Source organism: Lissotriton helveticus, chromosome 1_1 (assembly GCF_964261635.1).
Source record: "Lissotriton helveticus chromosome 1_1, aLisHel1.1, whole genome shotgun sequence".
Lineage (NCBI taxonomy): Eukaryota > Metazoa > Chordata > Amphibia > Caudata > Salamandridae > Lissotriton > Lissotriton helveticus.
In genome coordinates, this window is record NC_136057.1 from 1,271,940,599 (window position 1) to 1,271,961,363 (window position 20,765).

General features: G+C 49.8%; 1 protein-coding gene across 1 annotated transcript in view; it reads left to right on the top strand.

Annotated features, from left to right (window-relative positions):
- ING3 (inhibitor of growth family member 3) overlaps positions 1-1,347 on the top strand; it is a 151,647-nt gene extending 150,300 nt beyond the window's left edge. The window contains exon 12 of the mRNA XM_078680449.1: positions 101-1,347. Within this exon, the coding sequence (XP_078536575.1) occupies positions 101-217 (117 nt within the window). The 3' untranslated portion in view covers positions 218-1,347. The remainder of the gene's footprint in view (positions 1-100) is intronic.
- Positions 1,348-20,765: the final 19,418 nt, after the last annotated feature.

Here is a 20,765-nt window from a genome sequence, read left to right on the forward strand (position 1 = left end):
CAGTTTTTTAATGTGAATTTTTATTGTGACACGAAAGACATTCATTGTTTTAGTGCTGGGTTTGTTCTGCAGTACTTCATGGCTGTGTTTTGTTTTGCAGTGTCCCATCGAGTGGTTTCACTATGGCTGTGTTGGATTGTCAGAAGCTCCTAAAGGGAAGTGGTATTGTCCCCAGTGTACCGCCGCGATGAAGAGGAGAGGCAGCAGGCACAAATGAGCCTTAGTGGACTCTGTAGATGTACACGTTCAAAGTTTTGTAAAGAACCTGAAAAAAAGTTCCTGTTTCTCGACAACCATTTTAAATAATTGATGAACACAGCCGTTTGATGTCCTAACATTTCAGTTAGAAAGAGTTGTCCATGAATGGTAGCTATACATCCATGGTAAAAAAAAAATGTTTAGACCTGTCGCTCTGTAGTGGACACACTTCCTCAGGCGATAATTTGCGCAGGTTGGTTGTTTTTGTAATGCACCCTTCCTTTCAGAGCCCTTCGTTGGGCCATATTGAAGCAAGTGGTACTTTTCTCCCTTTTCAACATCTGCTTTCGTTGCCACGAGCTAAAACGACATGGCCTACGCTGATGGCAGGAACATTTGAAGAAGTCAACATAGAAGACTTGAATCCTTTGTGAGCGAGTTTGATCCTGTATGGTTCATTCAACGGTAAATGCTTGCTATATGCGTAGTGTCGAACTACACTTAGTTACTCAAACTGCTGGAGTCGCAGGTTTAGACTCAGTCATCCGCTGGTGCTTCAACAATCATTTCTTCAGGAAGAGCGGATGCCTAATATTGGTTTAAATGGAGGTAAAGTGTTTGTATCCTTCAGTACATAGGGGCATTTAGCTTGTGTACATCATTGTGTACTTATGTTTTTGGAAGTGAGTTTTATATGATGGCCTTCATGGCTTTGTTTCTATGTGAAACAAAATTCAGCTGGCTGAAGAAATAAGTTGTATATCGTGGCCCATTACCCACACCGGTATTGAGGGATTTACTAATATTTTTTCTGTAAAGTAGAGGAAAACTAATATGTGCCATTAGTCGTTGGTTGTGTTCAGTAGGAGTAGTTTGTAATACTTTTTTAGTCTTACTTACTGAATGTGTTTTTCTTTGTTAATGTAAATATTTAACATTAAATTGTATATTCAGAAAATAATTAAACAGTGCCGTGAAAGCCAGACAAGCTTCACTCGAGGCAAAAGAAGCCATCAAATAGAAAGACCAAATATCTGTAAAACTGTGTGTGTAGGATTAAGATGTTGCCCTTGCTTCCACTTCCCCTCCAACCCAAGTGGTCATGTACTTTTGCTAACATGCTGTCATTAAACACGCCTTTAAAACGTGGCCTCGGTTTCTGTCAAGTAAGGCATGCGTGCATTCTTATTTTTGAATTCTGGTTGCGAATTTCTTAGGTGAGAATCCAAAATGTAGTCATGTTGCATTGATGCTTCATGGCCTGCGGTAGCACTGCTTGACATTCAGGTTATCCAGGTAAAAATATCCTCTCATGAAACCATTCATCAGCTCAAGATCGTTGGGCAGGACGAGGGTAGTGCCAACACTGAGATCGGAGAAGTTTGAGCGTGCTGCCTTTGCAGCTCCTGAATCTTCATCAGACCAATCCACTTTCAACGACCAAAAAGAAGGCGGCTTATAAGTTCTTTCACCACTCATTGGCATAATGATGTCGTCACTGGACGTAACGCACATCACATTGAATCAAGGATGACATGAAACAGTCACATTACCTGTTATGGGATTAGAATCAAAAGAGAATAAACAACTACAGTTTCTTATCCAAGTAGTATCATGGAATGCCATCTTTTGCTTTTCACCTCTCCTCCCAATTACATTTGCTTCTCTTCTAATTTCTCTCCCTCCCTAGGAACTTCTACCTCCATCCATGTGGCTTTTCCCCTCTCGTTCTGTCCTGCCTCTCTTCCGTTCTCCTGATCTTTATTCTCTTTCTGCAGTCATGCCAGCCCTTCTCTCTGCTCAGAGGTCCCTCACTTCCCTTTCACTACTCTATTGTGCACCTTCCCTCATCCTTCCCCTTCTGTTTAGGTATTTTTTTTTCCTCTTCTCAGGTGGTTTTTCACTGTTCTTCCTTGCTTCTCTCTCTGCCTCTATTTCACTTTCCTTCCCTTCCGCTCTCTGTCCCTCCTTGTCACTTTGATAATACAGAAACGGCTGCAGATGCTTGTGTGGCCCCTGCTGTAATACAAATCACGCACATATAGCGCCAGCGAGATTCTAAGTGACACACTACCTATACGCCACAAAGAGGTGCACACAGTCGGTGCACCCACCCACTCCCCCCACGTGGTGCACATTGAAAGAGGGGAAAGGGAGTCCCATGGAGGTGGGTAAGGTGACTGCTTTATAAAGCAGATCCGCCTTTCACTAATGCAGTGCACCCATGGTCGGTGTGAGTCCACAGCTGCCAGTGTGGGGGGGGGGGGGGGGCACTGCATTATTTGTAATAGGGCGCACTGTCCAGGTTTGCACTAAACACAACTAGGTAAAGGTATGCCTCAGCACAAACAGGGCACACTAGATATAATGCAAGGCGTGACGTTTAACTGACCCTTCCCTTAAAAGAAAGAAGCAAATAGAAGATGGTGTCACAGGTAGCATTAATTATAAAGTCGCAGCACAGAAGAACTGTCTCTCAACAGGGTCTCATATACAGCACGTGGGAACAGTACCCCGTGCTGTGCTTTGAATGTAGTGCTAGTGCTTAATCCTAGTAAGGCAGTGGATGCGAAAGGGGCCCTATAAGTCACTTGCCCAAACGAGAGGTAGAGTTAAAGATAGCAGCATTTACCTGTAGAAGATCCCCTTTCTTTCGGCTTTTTAAAGGCCCCTAGTTCATGTTAGCATCCAACAAGACCCCCAGGTAGGAAAAAAACACTGGTCTTTGGGACCAAGATGACCCAACCTCAAAGATATAAGACTTTCTTGTACTGGGTCCCACCTGCATCACATGTGATTTGGAGTTGTTAACCAACAGGTTCTGATCTTCCATGAATTGAACAAAGGAGCAGAGCAATGTTTGCGGCCCCCTCGTGGTCGGGGCCATGAGTACGGCGTCATCAGCGTACAATAGTATCGGCAGACCATGCCATCCCATCTGGGGAAGTCCACCTTGGTCTCCACTAGTACCTTTTCCGGGTTGTTGATACATAAATGAAACGAGAAAGGAGCCAGTATACAACCCTTCTGGACCCCTCTCTGAATTGGAAACTGTCACGTGACCTTGAGATATTTAGTATAACGTACCTCCGCGTCCCTATGGAGATCTTGTTAAAAAAAAATTGATACCCCAATGGCTTCAGCATACCATAATTTGTAAATAAATAGCTATGACTAGACCTTTTTATCTGTGCCATGTCTAAAGTGCTTCTTCTATGTGCTTACCCAGTACCTAGCCTTAACATCTTTAGTGCATGGTGGGCCTGTTTGTGTAGCGTGCGTGGACATGCATGGTGTATGTGAGTGAGCCAGAGTAATGTAGGCCTGACTGACCCATCTAGGATATCCCTGGGTGTGAGGTAGGACTGCAGAATAAGTTGTGCAAGGTGAGGAAACCTCTAGGGGAGGCCTGTCCTTTTGCTTTTACCCGATTGCTCCTTTAGGTTGGCTAAGATGCAGCAACCTCACACCTTATTATGCGTGTCTTGAGGCTGGTACAAGTTGGAGACTACCCTGCTGTGGGAATCATCGCTCTACACAGGGCTGTATCTGGAAAACAGCCTGGAAAGGACATGTAGAAAAGGAGAACCATGTAAAATTGGTTCTACAGTTGCAGACTTTTTCATATCCCATCTGATTTTTGGTACGTAGCAGTGGGAGCCACTGGTAGTTCCAAATCCTCTGTGGCCTATGAAGGGAGGGCTCTGCAGAGGATAACTGTTCAACCAGGTGAGGGGGGGAATCACCTTAGTCTGGATTTGTTGGTGGGAGAGCTGCAAGAGTTGTCTGTTCAGGAGGAACAAGGTGCAGCATTTCCCAGGTGTCTGCGGGGATTCTATAACCGCTACAACGGTTCTTATTGGTATTTCAAAACAATTTTACTTTAAAGATAGCATTACCTCATGCAATAAATGCAATGCCAAATGAAAAATAGCGACCGTCACACTTGCTTTGTTATATAAAAAGTTTATCCACAATTGACATACCCCAAGACTTGACATCCCTTTAGGGAAAATGGTTTGCATGTAAAAATAAAAAATCTTTATTAAACAGCAATCACAAACCTTGTGTTCTGCTGACCCCAGGATGCTGCCATCCCTGTGATGGCAGTGATTCCTGATGGGTCGCAAACTGCAACCTAATTCATTAATATTCATGAGATATGTTGATTTGGGACCCACAAGGAATCTCTAAATGAAACTCTTGAGTTTCATACATTTGGAATACCGATTTCCTAATTGCGATTACGAGAGAACTGCAATTAGGAAATCAGTATTCCTAATGTTTGTGGTTGTGGCCTATTGTGCTGTCTGTCATTTTGATTTTACAATCTTAGAATGGAGTGTGCTTTTCTGGCAGATTCATCCACTCCCTCTGCTCCAGAACGAGCAAGATTTAGCCCACCCGCCATAAAGGAGATTCATAAATTACTGTTCTCAGGCAGTCCCTGACAGAAAGGAAGCGGCATGGTAGTTTTTTTGGGCTGGACTGAACTGGACACCACACACTGAGTACATTGTCTTGCAGGCTCTGGGATTGTTATTCTCCCTCTTGTTTGAATGGGCACCACAGGTTTCTCTGGGGATGTACGACCTGCATTTTGATGTCTCCACGCTGTTTGAAAACAAAGCGGGTTAAGGTTTGGGGTGGTGAACCATATCGGAAATTCAGAGGTTAATCACAGGGCTATGTTTAAAGCCAAAGGCAGCCCCCTCGGCGGCTTCAACAGCCTACCTACCCTTTTGACGTAACAGGGGGTATGGTGGTTGCAGAGGACAGGGCCAACAACAGCATGGCCAGTCATCTTCCTGTACCCCTGATGCCGCCAACCAGCTATGATTCCTCCTTAGGTAGTAACTTACAGCAGTGGCGGACAAATATGCTTTTCGCTCCCCAACTCGTGTGCAATTACATTAGACCAGTGGGGCTTGTAAGTAGTCCACCAGTGTTGCATCTTTCCCTTTCTGTCAGTGCCCCCTCCAGTTCCTCTTGTTTTCACCCAGACCTTGGCAGAACATAACTCCATTCTAGCCAAAGAGGTTCAGTCATTGTTTGTCAAAGGGACAATAGAGAGTCTGCCGTAGAAGGAGAGGCAACAGGTGCTATTCTTGTTATGTTTTTGGTGCCCAAAAAAGACAATGGTGGCAGGACAATTTTCGATTGGTTTCTGAACACTTTATTTCTGCAGTAAAAATTCTAAATGCATACCTTAGCCCAGGTTCACTCTGCTCTAGACCCTAGCGATTTGATGGCATTTTTGGACCTACATATCTGAAAGAAACAGGTTAGTATTAGATTCCTTACCTTAGAAAATCCCCAGGCTTCAGACTGGATCCGGAAATGTTTGCGTAGCAGTACCCTTGCTCGACGGTAGGCGTTGTCTGCGGCTCTGCGTCCGGCGTCGTGGGCGCCGTGATGACGTTGTCGGAGTACTTAGACGCCGCCTCCGCGCGCTGACGTCAGTTCTTCTTTTTTCCGCGCCAGCAGTGCAGACCTGGAAAAAGTGGTACCTTAGTCATTTTTAGACAAAACTTTTTACGATCCCTTTTGATAATTTTTCGAGTCTTCGACTCCGAACGGTGCCGGTAGGGATGCCAGGTTTTAAACGCAGTGAGGACTGCGACCGACTGATGTCGGTCACCGACCCTCACCGCCGGTGCCTCCACTGTCTCGGCGTCGACCACGACGACAAGACCTGTTCCGACTGTCGGGCCCTGACTTCGAAAGCTAGGCGGGAGCGGTCCCGCAAGCGGCTCGAGCTCCGGCAGTCGGCCCCGCGCCGCATGAGGTCCCGGTCCGGACGGAGGTCGAGGGACCGGTCGCGGAGTCGGAGCCATCATAACTCCGGAAGTCTCCATCACGCCTCAGGTTCGAAGTCGTCAGGTAAGCACAAGAAGTCGAAGAGACGTCATCGCTCTTCTGACTCCCCCCGACGCTCGCACGACGCGGCCGGGGTTTTGGGTGACACCGCCCACGCGGCTCCGTCGGAGTCGCGGGCGTCGCAACCTGCTTCATACCCTCCGGTCCCTGGGCAGCATGCGACGCCGGAGGAGATCGAGCGCTTCCTCATGGCCATGAGGTCCCTCTCTCCTCCGACGGGCTCCGCGGTGCCTCTGGGCCCAGCGGAACAGTCTGGGGGCCCTAGCGGGTCGGGGGTTTCGGCCCCGACGCTGCCGGCGCATTTGGGCCCAGCGCCGCAGGGCCCCGCTGGATCCGCTTCTGGATCTGGGTCGTCGCTGGTCGACTTGACGACCTCACCGGCGCCAGTCCCTCAGGTGTCACCTCCGGCGCCGTCTTCGGGCGGCGCCGTCCCCGAGGCCCCCCTCGAGCCGGCGCCGGAGCGGCGCCCTCGACGCCGATTGGGGAGTTTTACTTCAATGAACCGGCCCCATCATTTGACAACCCTGATCATCAGGAGATGGGTGATGAGGAGGAGTGTTGGGAGGGGTCTGAGGACCCTCTGACACGGGAGTGTCAGTCCCAGGAGGACTGGACAGGTGGACTTGGGGATGCCAGAGGTCTGGACGCCTCACCGGACACTGGCTTTGTCTCACCTCCTACCGTGGCTTCGGAGGAGGGGGCAACCTTCAGTGTGGTGTTGATGCGGGCAGCCAAGGCCTTGGGCCTTGAGCTCCCGTTCGCGGCCGTGAGGACGAACCTCCTCACTGAGGTCCTTAAACCGCAGTCAAGCTTGGCTGAGCCTCTGCTGCCGCTTAATGAGGCCTTGACTGACGTTCTTTTGGGCACTTGGTCCAGGCCCGGTACAGGTTCGCCTGTAGATAGGAATGTGGCCAGACGCCACCGCCCGGCCCCGGTCAACCCTTGTTTCCTGTCCACCTACCCCACCCCCGAGAGCCTGGTCATCCATGCTTCCAATTCCCAGACCGCATTCCCGTCAGCTCCGCCTGACAGGGAATCCAAGAGGTATGAGAAATACGGCAAGAAGGTATTCTCCTCCCTGAGTCTGGGACTGTGGTCTTCCAACACCGCATGCCTCTTGGGCCGCTACACCCACTCCCTGTGGGACACGGTCGCAGATGTGCTGCCAAAATGCCCGATGGAGGTGCGGGCTAAACTCGGCTAAGCCCTTGTGGAAGGCCGGGATGCAGCACTGTATTCCATCCGTTGTGGGCTGGATACCACCGACTCACTGGGCAGGGCGAACGACGGTGGCGATACGTCACCACGCCTGGTTGAGGTCCACCAACTTCTCGGCCGATGTCCAGAATACCCTCATGGACATGCTGTTCGATGGCCGTCGCCTTTTTGGCGACAAGGCAGACCATGCGCTTGAGCGCTTTAAGGACTCCAGGGCTACGGCCAGGTCCTTGGGCCTCTCGGCGCCGCGCCAGCAAACTGCTGCCTTTCGCTCCTTTCGTGGCCTAGGAAGGGGCGCCCCCACACGTGCCGCCAGCCATGCACTGCAGACTAACATCCAGCGCTGTGGCGGCCGTGGAAACCGCGGTGGTCAAGGACAACGGCGAGGCCAGTCCACACCCTCCCCCGCAGCATCCGCCTCAAAACCCTCCTAGTCCGTGCTTTCAGGCCCATGTGACGCCATTGGGGGCAGGGTTCGCCATCATCACCACCACCACCACCACCACTGGCGCACTGTCACGTCGGACAGGTGGGTGCTGCAAATCGTCCGAAGAGGCTACTCCCCCCCCCCCCCCCCCCCTTCGAGGCATCCCCTCCAGCCATGCCACCGCAGTACCACACCACCGCGTGTCGGGGGATCACTTGACACTTCTCCAAGAGGAAGTTAAGGCCCTCTTGGCCAAGGGGGCCATCGAGCGCGTTCCTGGGCCAGAAGTAGGGTGTGGTTGTTACTCCCACTACTTTCTGGTACCCAAGAAGGGCAAAGGGGGTCTACGCCCTATCTTGGACCTACGGAACGTCAATGGCTTCCTCTGGAAGGAGAAGTTCAAGATGCTGACATTGGCTCAGGTCTTAGCTGCCCTAGACCCTGGAGACTGGATGGTAGCGTTGGACTTGCAGGACGCTTATTTTCCCATCCCCGTCCTGCCGGCCCACCAGCGTTACCTGCGGTTCACGGTAGGCCACGAGCACTTTCAGTTTACCGTGCTCCCCTTCGGCCTTACCAGCGCCCCACGGGTGTTCACGAAGGTGATGGCGGTGGTCGCAGCTCATCAGCGCAAGTTAGGGGTTTCAGTCTTCCCCTACCTCGACGACTGGTTGTTGAAGGCGGGCTCGCCCCGGACAGTCGTCAGCCACCCCCAGACGACGGCAGACCTCCTGCACCAGCTGGGGTTTTCCATCAATGTGCCGAAGTCACACCTGTGTCCCTCCCAGAAGCTTCTCTTTATTGGAGCGGTTCTCCACTCGGCGCAGTTTCGGGTTTATCCTCCCGAACAGCGGGTTCGGGATATTCAGGCTCTGATTCCACTCTTTCAGCCTTCCTCCCGAGTCTCGGTCAGGTTGACGCTGCGGCTTCTGGGACTGATGGCCTCCTGCATCCTTCTGGTGCATCACGCCAGGTGGCGGATGCGGGTTCTGCAGTGGGACCTGAAGTTTCAGTGGGCTCAGCATCAGGGCAACCTGTCCGACCATGTCCTGATCTCGGAGGGCACTGCGAGACAGCTGCAGTGGTGGCTCACGGATCGCGATTGGGTCAGCGGCAGATCCCTCTCCCTTCCCCAACCGGAGCACATAGTTGTGGCGGATGCCTCCCTCCAGGGCTGGCGAGGCCACATGGGAGAGGCGGAGATCAGAGGCCTCTGGTCTCCGGCGGAGTCCCGGCTCCATATCAACCTTTTGGAGCTGCGGGCGATTCATCTAGCACTGAAGGCATTCCTCCCCGGTGTCCGGGGGAGTGTAGTGCAGGTGTTCATGGACAACACCACCGCCATGTGGTACTGCAACAAACAGGGCGGTTGGGGTCGTGGACCCTCTGTCAAGAGGCTCTGCGCCTTTGGCAGTGGCTGGACCAGCAGGGCTTGACCCTGGTGGTTTAACACCTGGCAGGTTCTCTGAACGCCAGGGCGGACGAACTCAGCCGCCGGAGCATGATGGATCACGAATGGCGTCTGAACTCGGATGTGGCGCAAGGCCTCTTTCTGCAGTGGGGAGAGCCTTGGTTAGATCTATTCGCCACAGAAGAGAATGCGCAATGTCATCAGTTCTGTGCGTTGGAATTTCCAAGGCGGCGCTCGCTCGGAGACGCCTTTCGTCGCGAGTGGAGTTGCGGTCTGTTGTACGCCTTTCCGCCTATACCACTTCTGGCCAGAGTGCTGAAGAATATCAAGCGCGACCGGGCCCAAGTTATCCTTGTGGCTCCGGACTGGGTACGAAGGTACTGGTATCCCGAGCTACTCAGTATGTCAGTCGTTCCCCCGGTTCGTCTGCCTCTTCGGGAGGACCTTCTGTCGCAGCAGCAGGGGACGGTCCTCCACCCGAACCTGTCCAGTCTCCACCTACATGCTTGGAGATTGAGCGGCGACAGTTGAGGCCATTTGACTTGCCTCCTGAAGTTTGTACTGTGATTCTGGCAGCCAGGCGTTCCTCCACAAAGTCGGTATACGCTTGCAGGGGGAACAGATTTGTGGCATGGTGCACAGCAAAGGCTGTGGATCCTCTCTCTGCCCCTCTTTCTGAGGTTCTCCTCTTCCTTCTTTCTCTTGCCCAGCAGGGCTCTGCTCTGGGCACTATCAAGGGCTACCCTTCTGCCCTTTCAGCCTTTCTAAGGCTGCCTGATCAACCTTCTTTGTTCAAGTCCCCTATTGTATCTCGTTTTCTGAAGGGCATCACACACATGTTCCCTCCTGTTCCGTTTGTGATGCCTCAGTGGGACTTGAACCTTGTCCTTACCTTTCTGATGTGCGCTCCCTTTGAGCAACTTCACAACTGTCCTCTTCGCCTTCTTACTCTGAAGACTGCTTTCCTGGTTGCCATAACCTCTGCCAGGAGAGTGAGTGAGCTCCAGGCTCTTTCGTCCAAACCCCCTTTCCTTTCTGTCCATCCGGACAAGGTTGTGTTACGGACTAGACCCTCTTTCCTGCCGAAGGGTGTCACGGCCTTCCATATCGGGCAGTCTATCACCTTGCCCACCTTCTTTCCGCCACCGCATCCCTCAAAAGAGGAAGAGCGACTCCGTCTGGACCCAAAATGTGCGATTTCGTTCTATCTAGATAGCACACGCCAGTTCCGGGTGGATGACCAACTCTTTGTTGTTTACGTGGGCGCTAAGAAGGGACGGGCGGTGCACTCGAGGACCATCTCTCGGTGGGTCGTCTTATGTATCAAGGCGTGTTACTCCTTGGCAAAAAAGGAGCCTCCTCTTGGGCTCAGGGCCCATTCCACTCGGGCCACGGCGGCACCTACTGCCCTGGGCCGGGGAGTACCTTTGCAGGACATCTGTCAGGCAGCTACGTGGGCCTCGCTGCACACGTTCGCAAGACACTACTGCCTGGACAGCCAAGTCCGGAGGGATGGCTTCTTTGGCCGTTCCGTCCTCCAGGACTTTCTGGTGTGATTATTGGTTTGCAGACCCACCACCGGGGTTGGTATTGCTGGGGTATCTATTCTAAGGTAAGGAATCTAATACTAACCTGTTTCTTTCAGATGAACAAGTTACTTACCTTCGGTAACGATATATCTGTAAGAAACAGTAGTTAGTATTAGATTCCTTACCGCCCCACCCATCCTCCCCGTTCTGCGAACCGATATCTAGGGTTAAGGTCATCCCCTTTCAGGGCCCTAGTTTCAATGGCACCAGTATGGTTTTTTTTTTTCCATGGCTCTGCGTTTCTGGCGCGGAAAAGCTGTGCCCAAAAACTGACGTCAGCGCGCGGAGGCGGCGTCTAAGTACTCCGATGACATCATCACGGCGCCCACGATGGACGCGGAGCCACAGACTACGCCTACCGACGCGCAAGGGTACTGCTACGCAAAAATTTCCGGATCCAGTCTGACGCCTGGGGATATTCTAAGGAAAGGAATCTAATACTAACTACTGTTTCTTACAGATATATCGTTACCGAAGATAAGTAACTTGTTCGATGTGTACTTTCAAATACCTTTCTGGAGTGGCACTGACTTTTCTTCTGATTCTTCAATGGGAACGAACACTTCCAGTTCGCCATTCTTCCCTTCCTGCTTGCCTCGGTCCCCTCAGATATTTATGAAGGCAATGGTGGTGGTTGTGGCTGTGAAAGAAAAATATCTTTCTGAGTGCACTTCAGGTCTAAAACATGTTAATTAAGTAAATATAAGCAAAATATAAAGTAATGTCACTACCCAGCGAAACAGATCTTCACCTCTTTAAGAAATTGAACGTCTATCCCTTCCAAAATTCTTCCATCTTGGATACATTTTCTTCATATAGGTGGTTGAAGCAGCATCCTAATGACAGAAACTGAAACTAGATAAAAGTACTAATAGGTGCCTGGGTTTCTCATGAGAAGAACAAAAAAGACTGAAATTGCATACTTAAGATGCAATTTTAGATGCTGAGCTAGCTTAATTGAGAATTTTTGTTACTTAGTGCCAGGCATGGAAAAGCCACTGAGTATTTTATGTCTAGAGAACTCAAGCAAATTAGTATAACAGAAATATGAAATGACTGGGGGTTACTCAGCATGGCGGTTTAATAAATGTGTTATTAAATCACTGGCAATATAGCAAAAATGGTTTTCAAGGCCTATCTTTCTAGAAAGGGATTGCGTGTCTTCCTGTATCTTAAAAAATGGTGCACTTGCCACAGTCAATCACGGACCACCTTGGAATGACCATCTTGCTACTTTCTTCTCTGTGGTGCCTTATCAACGAGTCAGTCTTACCCTAGGCTGGTGCAGAGGATTCTCTTTATAGGGGCAGCTTCGGATACTGGCATTCAGAACCTTTCCTCGCCTATAGCGCGTCTGGGAAATTCAGAATATGATCCTGATGTTTTGTGCTCAGTCTGAGGATCTGGCCTGGATGGATCTGAAGTTTCCTAATCTCCTGCCTTCATGTAGTCTGTTGATGGTTCATGCCTGTTGGCACATGTGTCAGTGTAAACTCTGCCTTCAATGTGCTCAGTAATGGGGGTGCCTTACAGCCTTCAATGGCCGATGCCAACCTGATGTGCATCAGGCTGTTCTCCAAGCCCCATCTAGAGCTCACCGTGGTGACAGATTTATTTATTTATTCAAAGTTTTATATAGCGCGAACAAGATCCTTACAGATATCAGAGCGCTTCACAATGACAGGGTAGGGGCAGTAGGAATGAACAGAGGTAATGGAAGCAATGTAATAGTCACTAACACGAAAGGAAAATAATAACCTACATAAAACATATCAATATACAGTACGGTAAACAAGTAATATAAGACGGCACAAGTCATTGGTCCCAATACAGAGGTGTTCAGGTACACCTTGGGTGTGTGGAAGGCTTATACCAGTGTTTTAGTATAGAGAGAGCACTGAGTGGGGGCATCGGGAGGGTGAATCAGTGACCCAGCGTGTATCATATATTGGTCGGTAGTAAGAAAGTAGCGTAGTAGTGTCTCCATCAAGTAGAGGTATAGTGCCAAAGGACAAGGTGAGCATTGATACAAGGCAATGCAGAGTCTCTGATCCAGCACCTATAAAGTTCAGGAGATCTTGGCCAGAAGGATGGTTTTCACCTCTTTCTTGAAGAGTGCAGTGGAGGAGATACGCCTGGTTTCAGGAGGGAGCGTATTCCAGATCCTGGGTGCCATTCCTGAGAAGGAGCGCTTGTAAGTTTTCTCTTTCCGGAATCTACGGGGTTTCAGGAGTAGATTTTTTGAGCTTCTATTGGATCTCGAACCTCCTGATATAGACAACTTTTGAGCGAGGTAGTTGGGTGCATTGTGGTGCACGGCCGCGTGTGTCATGACTGCAATTTTTAGTTGTATTCTGGCTTCAAAAGGCAGCCATTTTAGGGACTTTAAGTCTGGGGAAATATGCGAATGTTTTCTTGAGCCGGTAATGAGTCTTGCGGCAGCGTTCAGGGAGGCTCTTAAGGGTGCTGTTGTGGATAGCGGGAGTCCGCTGAGGGCCACAATTCCGTAGTCTATTCGAGGGATGACTAACGCTTGTACAGCAGTTTGGAAGTCTTCAGTAGGGAGGAAAGGTTTAATTTTCCTCAGTGTGTTGATTTGGAAATTTGCTGCTTTTGTGGCTTTGCTGATGTGCTGCTGCATGTTGAGCTTGGCGTCCAGTGTGATGCCTAGGGATTTCGCTGAGTCCACGATGGTGGGTTGGACATTGAATGCTGTTAGGTTGTTGAGCCATGTTTGGGTGGTGGAAATTTTCGCCGGGGGTGAGATGAGAAGGAACTCAGTTTTCAGAGCATTTAGTTTGAGGTGATTATCGGCTAGCCAAGATTGAGTGTTGATAAGCGTGGAATTCAGATGTTTGATATCTTCCGGAGATTGAAGCTTTAGGTACAGTTGTGTGTCGTCGGCGTACATATGGAATTGGACATTGGAAGCTTGGAGCAAGGTGGCGAGCGGTTCCATGACGAGGTTGAACAATGTGGGGGAGAGGGAGGATCCTTGTGGAACACCTAGATCTGCAGGCACAGGTGAAGATAACACATTGTCGATCTTGAACTTCTGAGACCGGTTGTGAAGGAAGGACGAAAACCATTTGAGAACAGTTCCCGATAGACCCATTCTAGCGCTTAGCAGCTCCAGCAAGTTCTCATGTTTGACCGTGTCAAATGCTGACGAGAGGTCAAGAAGGATGAGAAGGCAGGACTCATTGCGATCAAGAATTTGGAGGGCGTCATCAATTATGTGTGTCATAGCTGTTTCCGTGCTATGTTTCGCTCGGAAGCCTGATTGATGCGAGTTGAGGAGGTCAAATTGGTCAATGTGTCTTGTTAGTTGGAGTTGGACACATTTCTCCAGCAGTTTGGCCAGGGTGGGGATATTGGTGATGGGCCGGTAATTGTTTAGGTCAGAAGGATCAGCTGTAGGTTTCTTGAGTATAGGCGTGACTTGCCCCACCTTGAGGGAGTCTGGAATGAGGCCTTGTTGCAGGGAACAGTTGATGATTTTGGTCCAGAGAGGGAGGAGCAAGGGGATGAAGTCTTTTACAGCATTTGCAGGTAGAGGGTCTGTGAGGTGATTAGAGGGCTTCAAGGTGCAGAGCAGTTTGTGTATTGTTTCTTCCGAGTAGGTATCGAAGTACAGCCAAGATGCCATGTTTTTAGATTGAGTGTTAGCCATTCTGGTGTGGTTGGGGAATCGGCTTACATCCATGATGAGGTCATTTCTTATGTTGTCAGTCTTTAGCTTAAAGTAAGCAGAGAAGTCTTCACAGTGTGGGGTGTCGCTTGTTGTGCTATTTGAATGTAAGGGTTGTGCCTTTGTTTGGGTCTTGATTAGTTCGAACAGTTTTCTTGGCCTGTTTTTTGCTTGGTCCAACTGGCGGCTGAAGAAGTCCAACTTTGTGCGCTTTATTTTCCTGAAGTAGGCATTTCTCTTGTTTTTAAGCCTTTTGAGGTGTAGTGCTGAAGGGTCCGATCTCCAGGTGCGCTCTGCCATTCGCATCGAACGCCTGTCGTCATTGAGTCTGTCGTCATACCAGGGGTTAGATGTTTTGGTGGAGACTCTCTTCAGTTGCAGTGGGGCGACTTCATTGACTAATGTATTCATAGATTCAAGGTAGTGGTCAGTCAGTGATTGGACATCCGAGGCACCTGAAGGGGGAAGGAGGAGATTGCCGATGTGGGGAGGCAGAGTGGAGGGGTTGAGATTCTTCATGTCCCTTTTCCATGTTTTGGATTTGATTGGTTGAGCCGGGTTAGGTTTAACTTTTTCATTGATAAAGAAGGTGAAAATGTGGTGGTCTGACCAGTCGCAGGGTAGGATCGTCTCCAGTTGTGTAGAGTTCTCTTTGGCAATGATGAGATCAAGTATCGCGCCTTTGTCGTGTGTTGGTCTATCGCATATTTGGGTAAGGTCAAGCGCATTAAGGAAAGTTTTGAGACTATTCACCACTGTGTCTTTCTGATCGTTCCAGTGGAGATTGAAGTCACCCAGGTAGACTTGGGTGGTCTGCCGACCGGCATTGGAAGTGATCATGTCCATGATTTGTTGGGTGAATATGAGATTGTCACCAGGCGGGTGATAAATGAGATGTAAAGCACAAACTTGTTTGCCCTCGCTGGTGATGTCGAGGCAGAGGAGTTCACAGGAGGAGAGGGAGGGGGAGGTGACTTTAGTAACGGAGAGGTTACTCCTAAAAATGCATGCAATTCCCCCGCCCGTCTTGTCTGACGACCTGTCTAGCCTAATGATGTGATAGTTGAGGGGGACTAGTATGTCCATAATCGGGGTAGAGGCTTCAGAGAGCCAAGTTTCTGTTAGAATGGCTAGGTCCAGATCCCTAGCTGAGACGAGATCAGCGATGTCGGAGGAGTGTCTCTGGGCCGATTTGCAGTTGAGTAGGATGCATTTGAGTTTGGGAGAGATAAGGGTGGTCGAGCTTTCTAGAGTGAGGGGAACTTTTCTGAGGTTGTTAGGGACGGAACCTCTGTTGTTGAGTGTTGGGAGCCTCAGCGGGTTTGTAAGAATTGTGGGTATGGGGATGTGTGTGCTGGATATGTGTTTTACCGGACCTGGGCCATAAGAGCTTAGGAGAGAGCATAGGTCGCGGTCCGACAATGGGTTGAGGACACGGCGGGGGCGGTGGGAGTTGTTGCGAACGGGGATAGTCGGCCAGCGCGGATGTCGTTGGAGGCGAGGGTATGAAGGGCGGGTGCGTCCTTTGTAGGGTAGAGGGATGATGGGAGGTAGACTGGGCTGTGCTGAGAGAAGGTCTTTGATTGCGTGGACATCTTTTTTGATTTGTAGAATATCCTCTTTGACTTGTTGGAGGGTGGGTAAAGTCAGGTCAGGAGGTGCATTGGGGATGGCGTCGGTGGTGAGAGCCATTGGTGAATGGTTGTGTAGTGAGCTGGAAAGTGGGCAGGGTATCGAAGGGGGGGGATATACTAGCGTTGTTGGAATGTTCTGCGGTGCAAATGGGTGGGATGGCATTCAAAGAGTGGGCATGTTTGTGGTCGGGGGGTGAGGGTGAAGTAGGCGGTGCAGGCCGTGGGTGGGAGGCATAGGTAGTGCCGTCAGTGGGAGACGGTGCCGGTGAGTGGAAGAGTGAGTGAAGGCTGAAGACCGTGGGGAAGCCCGGAGGGTAGTGAGGGCTGAGAATAGGGGGTGGGAGAGAGGGGGATGCTAAGGTAGGGGAGGTGGTATGTTTTGTGTGTTTTGTTGGGAGGGTGCGAGTGTCGTGGGCGGGAGTGCGGAGGGAGCTGGGGGGGGAGAGGTGTCCGCCTTGGGGGGTATGGGAGGGGGGGGGTGGATAAACTCCGAATGGTGATGTTATCAGATGGTGGCGTGTTGTGGGTGAGGACCACCTTGTTGAGGTGCAGAGCAGAGGGCTCTGATCTCTGCTAGAGATGAGGCACATCAACCCTCTTGGAGCGGACTGTCATCTGGCTGGCTCTCTGAGCCTTTCAGCTATCCATTATGGGCTGCCCTGTGCAGGTTCTGACGAGCAACATGACTACCATATGGTATTCAACAACCAGCGTGGTGTGGAGATCACAGATAATGTGCCAGGAGGCCAAAGACCTGTGATGCTGGCTGGATCTTCAAGGGATTTACTCAAGTGTTAACCACTGGCGAGACTCTTGAATGCCAGGGTGGACAACTTCAGCAGACATCACCTAATAGACTACAAACGGCATCTGCACTCAGAGGAAGTTCAGGACCTCTTCGTCCAGTAGGGCATTCGTTGCCTTGGGTAGATTGGTTTGATAACGCTGAAATTACTAAGGAGGCTGACATTTTGATGTATTCACTTTAAAATGTCAGCCTCCTGGTGCCCTGGTAGACATGTTTCATCTTCTGACCATTTTTGCCTTTACCATTACTTTCTGAGGTAAGTCTCGAGGGATAGGGTCCATGTAGTCGTGGTAGCCCCTGACTGGGCGCGGAAGGTGTGGTACTCTGACCTAGGTGTGGCGCCGCGGCCAGGGTGACTGACTCCGGAATCTGGGGATCACGGTTCGATCCCCGGCACCGGCGGCAGGTTAGCCCAGCACCATGTGACTCTGGGCAATAGCTTGCTTAATCTTCCCGACGGCCCCCAGCGCCTAGAGACCCTTACGGGTGATTGTGCGCTTTACAAATGTGGATATTATTATTATTACTGAGTCTGCACATCTCCAGCTTGGCTTGTCTATCTTTTGGATGGCCTGCGATACAAATCAACAGGGCAGTGTTCTACACCCAAACCGCCACAACCTAATCCTCGATAGGTAGAGCCTAAATAGAAGCAGCTGAGCAGAATCGATCTGCCTGAGGAGGCAATGGATCTCATATTTGCAGTTTACCATCCACAAATGGAGTTGATCTATTCAGGTAGATAGGTACCAAATGTGGCTTGGTGTGAGGACCGATGAGTCGATCTGCTGCAGGTTAAACTCTGATACACTGTTAGTCAGCCCTCGTACCTTTCTTTTGTTTACCTGATCATCCCATCCTGTTTAAGTCACCAGTTGTGGTGTTTTTTTTTTTAAGGGTTTACATATGTTTCCAGGTGCCCCTTTTGTCTGCCACCGTGAAACCTTAATTTGGTTTTTATTCTTTGTGATTTGTACACCTTTCAAACCCGTTGCCCTTTGGGGTAACTCCACCTTTAGACAAGAGCTTTAATTTCAGTGACTTCTGAGCGCCTTGTCAGTTAACTGCTGGCGCTATCATTACAGCCACCATTTGCCACCTTCTTTCCAGGCAAGCTTGTGTTTGTGTCCTTTCTGCCTAAGGTGGTGTTGCCCTTCCGTGTGGGCAATCAATCATGCTCTGTGTTGCTCTCTCCACCCCTTCCCTGTAAGAAGGGGGAGAAGAGGCTTTATTAGTTAGACCTCAAGGGAGTATTTACCTTTTATACCGACTAAACTAAAGAACACTGAGTGGATGAATAACTTTTTTGGCTGGTTCGCTGGTGTTAAGAAGGGAAAGACTGTCCATAAAAGGAGATTGTCTAGCTGGATTATTCTATTTAAGAATGTCCTATGCCTTGGCTCGAAAAGCCTCCTAAGGTCCTTCAGGCTCATTCTACCAGAGCTAAGATTGTTACAAACGCCTTAGCCATGGGGTGTTCTTGTGCTGGATACATGGGTGTCCATTCACGTTCTTACCAGGCATTACTACTGTGACACAGAGATCTGCTGGAGTGGCCATTCTGCCTGATTGGTCCTTGATTTTCTGATGTAAAGTCCACTCCTCAGACCCTTCAACTTTTGGGAGCTACTGCTTTGGTAACTACTCAAAAGGTAAGGAATCTGTTGTTAGAACTGTGCGTTACAGCATCAATCTAAGCTCTTTTTGGTGGGTGCCTTAACCACTGATTCCTCACTGCACTCCCTCCTCTGTGTTCTGTGGAGTGGGCTTCTAGGTGTAATAGGTTTCCATGTTAGATTCTGCACACTGTCACTGTTCTAATCTGTTACTCTCTGCCTAAGGGTGCGGAATGCTATGTTGTTAACTGATGTCAGTGTGCAGGGGTGGTGCCCATGTATGGCTGTGCTGTCACCTCCAGTGGAGGGTGCAGCTGCAGCGAAGTCCCATGGCACCACCTACTGGTGCGATGGAGCAATTACTGGAAAAGCTTCTGGATCCAATCTGGAATCTGGTGGAATTCATAAAGTGAGTAATCTGTGGTCAAAACATATAGCATTCACCAGTACAAGAGTTACTGAGGGTAAGACACGTGTTCACTTGCCTTCAGGATACTTTAGTGTAATCATAGTAAGTATAGGCTTCCAGTTTCCCGAAGGCGTGCTCTGGTGGAGGGTTGATCAGAAGGGACTCTTCGACTACTGCCTTCTTTAACAGATGACTTGTAAATAATTCAATAAATGTTCTGTTGTACATCCAAGTACTGTGCCAGTTATTTGGACAGTACAATGGTGATGAGGGGATAACCTGTAACTACACAGCCTGTTGACAGATCTGTCACAAGTACATGGTGCTGGCCGCAGGCATTTGGTGTTTTTCCTTGGGATGCCCTTCTCTGGTTGGGGTTTGCGGGTTGTGGACTTAAAGAATCACCTCCCCCTCCAGGGATACTGCTGAGAAATCCATGGTATTGAGACATGGTGCCATTAACCCTGTATTGTCTGATTGCATAACACTGGCATGGTGCATTACTTTTACTAGAGAGAGTGCAGAAACCTAGGCCTCAGGTGGACGAGATGGATTACACATTCTGTCATTTATATTGTCCCCAAGGGTGTCAAAGATGAGCATCTTTCCTGTGCTGGTTCTGATGCTGTGATGAAACTGTTGCTCACACTTTGGCAGCCTCACAAAATAAAATGCCTTTCCTGGACTGAAACAGGAATGGTACATGATGCAGCCCAAGTGTAAAATTCCTGGATAATCAATGGATTCCATTAACACACTGCTAAAGGCGAGTGTCATGGTCTGCAATGTTCACAAAGTACAATGCTGAAAAAGCCCTGACATCAGCTGGTATTCAGCTCTGTGTTTTTGGAAGTAGTTTAGAAAGGACATTTTAGCGAAGTCGGGTGCAGCTGGAGGTGATGGACCCCAGAAGCATCCTCAAGACACCTATATTGATATTTGCTGCATCACACATGTCCAACAGTCCTCGCAGAAATCAGAGAGTAAATATGCAGTGAATATAAACTTCCTCATGCGGGTGATGGTCCTGCACTTATCAATGAATGCAGAGCCTGGGCATGAATGGACATTTCAAGAAGCTGTGCTAGTACAAAGCAGGATCCAAGCAGGGCGTTCATTGGTCCTCCACTACCTCTCTGAAACGTTCATTGATGCCTGGTGGTCGAAAGCCTAAATCAAATTACGAAGGAAAAGAGATCACAACTGAGACAAAAGCCACAAGTGACTCAACTTTGCAACAATGTGATTAAACAGGAGGAGGATATAATGGAGCTGCTGCTGAATATTTGCATATGTTTCTCCAAAATCCCTGTGTAGATTGACACCAGGGCCTCCATAAATATAACTGATTTTACCATATTTCCTTATGGCATTTTACTTTAGCCTGCTCAATCAATCAATCAGCAAATTTGTATAGCACGCTACTCACCCGCTAGGGTCTCAAGGCGCTGGGGGGAGGGGGAGTCGCTACTGCTCGAACAGCCAGGTCTTGAGTTGTTTCCTGAAGGAGAGATGGTCCTGGGTCAGCCGTAGGTGGGTGGGGAGGGAGTTCCATGTCTTGGCTGCCAGGTAGGAGAAAGATCTTCCTCCTGCGGTGGTTCTGCGAATTCGTGGGACGGTGGCGAGAGCGAGGCTGGCGGATAGGAGCTGGCGGGTGGGTGTGTAGAATGCGAGGCGGCTGTTAAGGTATTTGGGGCCCATGTCGTGGAGAGCCTTGTGTGCGTGGGTGAGGAGTCTGAACGTGATCCTCTTGCTGACGGGGAGCCACTGCAGGTCTCTCAGATGGGCAGAGATATGGTCGTGACGGGGGATGTCCAGGATGAGTCGTGCAGAAGCGTTCTGTATGCGCTGGAGCCTTTTCTGGAGTTTGGCTGTGGTTCCAGC